The sequence below is a fragment of the Heptranchias perlo genome, chromosome 14 (assembly GCF_035084215.1).
Source record: "Heptranchias perlo isolate sHepPer1 chromosome 14, sHepPer1.hap1, whole genome shotgun sequence".
In the NCBI taxonomy this organism is placed as follows: Eukaryota; Metazoa; Chordata; class Chondrichthyes; order Hexanchiformes; family Hexanchidae; genus Heptranchias; species Heptranchias perlo.
Window position 1 is genome coordinate 53843100 of NC_090338.1, and position 5418 is coordinate 53848517.

Genomic DNA, 5418 nt, shown 5'->3' on the forward strand with positions numbered 1-5418 from the left:
AGTGCAAGTAAAAGTTCCAGACTATAGCCATCTTTGATGGGGCACTAATTAATTAAAAATGACTATAACTAGTACCATAAGATTGTTATTTGATCTTAAGATGTCAATAACAAATGGGTAGGCTGCAATTATCCTAAGAAAGCATTGGTTTTTTTTGTGTTTTAGGCCCCTGTTTATAAGACAGGGGGTTTGGGGTGTTTATTTAAAACAAATCATAAACCAAATAACAGAGTCAAATAATTTTATTATGATGATCCAGGGTGCATTCCAGCCCCTGCGGTGCCCACCGGTTGCGGAAAGCCTCAAGCATACTGGCAGACACTTCTTGTGTTGTTGTTTTTGTAACTGAGTGGGTTGCTAAGCCACTTCAGATGGCATTAAGAGTCAGTCACCTAATGTGGGACTGGAGTCATGTGTAGGCTAGACCAGGTAGGGGCAGTAGGTTCCTTTCCCTGGAGGATATTAGTGAACCAGCCCACAAAATACCAGATTTATTGAATTGAATTTCGTAATTTGCTATGCTGGGGTTTGAACTCAACCTCTGCATTGCTAATCCAGTACCATAAATATTGCCGTGTTTGTAATGTGGACACCTGGTGTTTCCAGTGGGGCTGCTAAATCCATTCCCTCCTTTGGTAAGTCACAGCGGCTATGAATGAGTGACTATGGCATGATATTGATGCCTTTTTAAAAAAAATCTCCCTCTCTCGACCCATCTAGAATATGTAAAAATGAGAGATGTGATGTGCTGTGCTGCGTGCTTATCAGTTTAGGTGATTCTGTCTGCTTCCTAGCATTAATGTCCATCTAAAAGAGCTTCTGACGATTTGATTTCAGTTGTCATCAATACTTACTCCTGTCCGCTGAAATAAATAAAGAAATGACATGCATTTATATAATGCCTTTCACGATCTCAGGACATCCCAAAACCCTTTACAGCCAATGAAGTACTTTTGAAGTGAAGTCATCGTTAAAATATAGGGAAATGCATTAGCCAATTTGCACACAGCAAGATCCCACAACAGTAATGAGATAATGATCAAAACATTTTTAGTGATGTTGATTAAGGAATAAATATTGACCAGAACACCAAGAAAACTCCCCTGCTCCAACAGTGTCATGGGATCCTTTAAGCCACTCGAGAGGGCAGACAGGGCCTCTGTTTAATGTCTCATCTGAAAGATGGCATCTCTGATAGTGCAGCACTCCCTCGGTACTGCAGTGAAATGTCAGCCTAGATTATGTGCTCATGTCTCTGGAGAGGGGCTCAAGAGGCGAGAGTGCTACCACTGAGCTACAGCTGACATTGAAGAATTTTTAATGTTTGGATAATTTAATTTACATTTCTGTATAGGTCAACTACTTAACTAGCTGAGCCATTATAGAGATCCCTTAAAATTATTTCCAATTGATATATTTTAAAAAAATATCAGTTGTAATTTTCTTTCTCTGTCACTTTTGTTCTTTTACTGCCTCATCTCATGAAGGCTGTGATTGATACTGGGCTAAGCTTCCATAAGTACCGACAGCTCCTGCCCGAGCAACCTTTTTTGTTCTTTTGGGAAACAATACCTCAATTTCCTCCCCAACGATAGTAAAATTAAGAAAAACTAAACATCAGCAGCACACAAATGGTTATCCTTTTATTACAAAACAGACAGTTTAAATGTATAATGGAGATACATTTTTAATTTCCATGAGGTAACCAGTGTTTTGCTATCTTAGGCGAGTTTCTTGCTAATTCTCTTGTAAGCCACACCACCGCATGTAGAAGTCTGTCAGAAAGAATACAAAGAATTAGCACGGGCTCAATTTTCAGCTGCCATTTGGAGTTCATTTTCTAATTGAAAAGTCACTTACTTCGACGAGATTTCCTTCTGAGATCTCTGAAGTGTGGTGATAGTTTGGAAAATCGCAAACTATTTTACTTCCGGCCATTTTGACTATTGCCTGATATTTTAAAAAAAATGTTGAAGTAGATTCAGTACTGAGTTGAGTATTTGTGATTTTATCATTCAATCTCATAACCAAAACTACAATGCCCCTGTTCATTTAGAACAGTCAGGCCATGTGTTCTAATCATATATTACTAAAAATAAAGCTAGAAGAGATGGATTTTCCAACTGTCAAAACCTCTCCCGCCGATAAGAGATACACAAGTGCTGTCCTGTATGGAATCGGAAAGGTGGATTTCAAGACATGCAGAGAAGAGAAGGATCTGTCTTCTCTTGTAGTAATGTGGGGAACAAGCGAAGACTATTGTCATTGTTATGTTGCAGCCCTCAAAGGATAAATATTAGATCCAGATCATTACTTTTCACCAGTTTCTCTGTAGGCACTGACTTGGATTGGGGCACAGTTTCAGAGGCGCTGCCTGTCCTTTGCTACCATACCCAAATGGCCATTCTTCACATGTGAGCCAGGACATTGGGTGTCACTACAGGGCACATTAGCCGAGCTCAATACTATCTTCACATGATGCCCACGCCTGCAGATTACCAGCAGGAACTCTTGAATGAAAACCTTGTCTGAAATTTCTCCTCTTTAGTCCAGGGATGCTGGGAGACCAAATGATAGTGCCCTGAACTGCTGTTTCATCTCAGATCAGCTAACTAGATAAGCACATGAGGGAGAAAGGAATAGAAGGGCATCCTGATGGGGTTAGATGAAGTAGGTAGGGAGGAGGCTCATGTGGAACATAAACGCCAGCTTAGACCAGTTGGGCCAAATGGCCTGTTTCTGTGTTGTAGGTTCGATATAACAGACTGTACTTGTAAATAAAGCACAGATCTGTAAGAGTCACATTCTGACCAAACCCATTCCCAAGCAGAGGCGGCAGGCGTGACGGTCGAGCCCTCGTCCACCTGCTCGGGAGGAAGGCACTGGGCATGATCGTTGATTTTTATATTAAAAATATATAATATAATGTATAATTTCTCAATGCTTTGTTTGCTCATAAGATGTGAGTTTTTGTAATTAGTGAAACACTGAAACAAACTCAACATTATCTGTGTAACCCAAACATTTTCCAAGCTTACCTTGAATTTCTTGCCATCCATAGTTTCCATCTCTGATTCCTGGTCAATGACAAATGTGTTCTTCATGGTTTTTCCTCCTGGATAAATTTGGGACCAGGTAAATTCATTTCCATTTTGGGTGACTTCTGTAACAACCTTAGCGTTCCTTCCCTTCTCGATGATATCAGCAGGAAATTCTGGGGGTAAATAACAGATATATCAGGTTTGTGCTGACCTCGCTTAGATACTATCACAGAAAGCAGCTGCTTTTTTGGGTTATTCAAATATTGCTCTTTTTACTAAATTTTTCTAAGCAGTTGTTCAATTTCTTATTTAGATTGTGTGTTTCATTTTGTAACCAATGACACTTGGTCCTTTTGTCAATATAACCCAAGGTTAGAGGAAAAGAGGGGGAGATGTTATTAGACTTCAATGGGTGCAGGCTGGAGCAGTAAAGTCAGGATGGTAGGAAGTATCGGGTGCAATGCCTCCGGATTTAGTGTTGGCCTCACTGTTTTTCTCATTTACATCAGTGACTTAGATTCAGAAACTCAATGTAAATCGGTTCAATTTGCAGATGATGAGAGAAACAAAATATGAGTGGGCCAAACAATGGCAGATGAATCTTAATGCAGACAAGTGAGAAGTACTGCACTTGGAAGGCAAAGTAGGTGATATATATAATGTTGAAATGGTTGAGAATGAGTGTGAAAGAGACCTAGGAGTTTTAGTAGGCTCAACATCTCCAACCAACGCAGAGCAGCAGTCAACAAAACTAATAAACTGTTGAACTACATAGCCGAAACAACAGAATACAACTGCGAGGAGAAGTTATGATTCAAACTGTACAAAGCTCTGGTCAGACTGCACCTTGAGTACTGTGTCCAGTTCTGGTCATCAAGAAACAAGGGAGACATTCAAGTGCAGGAGGCAGCGCAGAGAAGAGGCAAAAAGCTGATCCCCATTGTCAGGGGGTCTGAGTTATGGGGAAAGACTGGAGACACTTAGGCTTTTCAACCTGGAAAGGAGGCATCTGAGAGGTGATTTTGTCCTGATGACTAAACAAGGTATCACCTTAAAGTTGGTCTGATTCTGCAAATTAAAACACCCAGTGGCTTAATCTACAGTCTCTGCCAAAATCAAACAGTTCTGTGCATTTTGCTGAACTTATGAGAGCAAAATCTAGTGAATCTGAAGACGACTTCATTTACATATGCTCCAAGTGTCAGAAATGGTTATCTATTTTTGTTGAGTTCTCAAACAGGCTGCTGAGGTGGAAGAAAGTCGATAGCGAATCCACTAACTCACTTTAAAATACACCTTTCCTTCCTTCCACATTGAACTGGGGAAGATAACAATATTCCAAGACCAGCCAGCAATAAAATAAACCTAGTCTGAGAACTCCGGTGAAATGAGAGATGTAAGCTTCAATGTGAGTGATGAATTAATATTGCCGCCTTGTCACCAATCACTACTACATGACAAAGTTTTAAAAACATGACACCCCCCAGCAGGCTCTGGGGCACATTTGTGTTGCAGTACTGTATGTGCTGCAGCTCGAGTTTTATTCAGTTCAAATTTTAAAAATCTCTCGTGGTCGTATCTGGTGACAAAAGTGTTAACAACAAATTACCATTCACGTCGTTGCATACACCTCTTGTTACAAAGCTTTTTTAAAAAAAAATCTCTCAATCCTTTACCACACAGTGACGTTCAACTCAGTAAACCCACTGGGACCATCATTTGCACAACTAACCTGTTGAATAATAAAATCTCACGTTATTTGACCCAAACTATTAGAGTAACTTACTCAGGACCTTCATAAACTCATCGTAGTTTTCCTGACTTGCAACTTCATACTTGCCGGTGAAAGCCATAATGATGTAGCAGGGATCAGGTTCACAGTGAGTTTGGAAGTGAAGAAGTTGGTGAACATAGTGACCAGACTGCCTGGTGTGTGTATTTATACACAGGGAGCAGTCACACCCTAATGATTTATTAACCAGATTTTTATATTTGTGTATAGTATTATGAGGCAATGACATGATTTTTATGGCAGAAAATGTATAATGTATTAAAGATGTTATTGACATGGATGTCATTGCCCTCGATGCTGACTGCAGTAAAGGTGAGCTCATCCACCTTTGTAAGAAAATTCAGAAAAGGCTGTATATGTACAGCAGACCGGCCAGATGAAAGACGGGCAGAGATATCAACACTTGGGTATGACCCGTCATCAGCACCCTGGTGGATCAGAACACACAAAACATTCACCATTCCTTCTCTAGAATCATAGAATCAACCAGCACAGAAGGAGGCCATTCAGCCCGTCATGCCTGTGCCGGTGCTTTGAAAGAGCTATCCAGATAGTCCCGCTGCCCCGCAAATTAAGTGACTGCCA

General features: G+C 40.4%; 1 protein-coding gene across 1 annotated transcript; it reads right to left on the reverse strand.

The window, feature by feature from the left end:
• Positions 1 to 1721: 1721 nt before the first annotated feature.
• Positions 1722 to 4894, reverse strand: fabp6 (fatty acid binding protein 6, ileal (gastrotropin)). The gene is made up of 4 exons (XM_067995859.1): positions 4828 to 4894; positions 3039 to 3214; positions 1861 to 1950; positions 1722 to 1775 (listed from the first exon to the last, which is right to left on the reverse strand). Exons 1-4 carry the CDS (start codon positions 4892 to 4894, stop codon positions 1722 to 1724), a joined length of 387 nt encoding a protein of 128 aa, XP_067851960.1.
• Between the last annotated feature and the right edge of the window lie 524 nt (positions 4895 to 5418).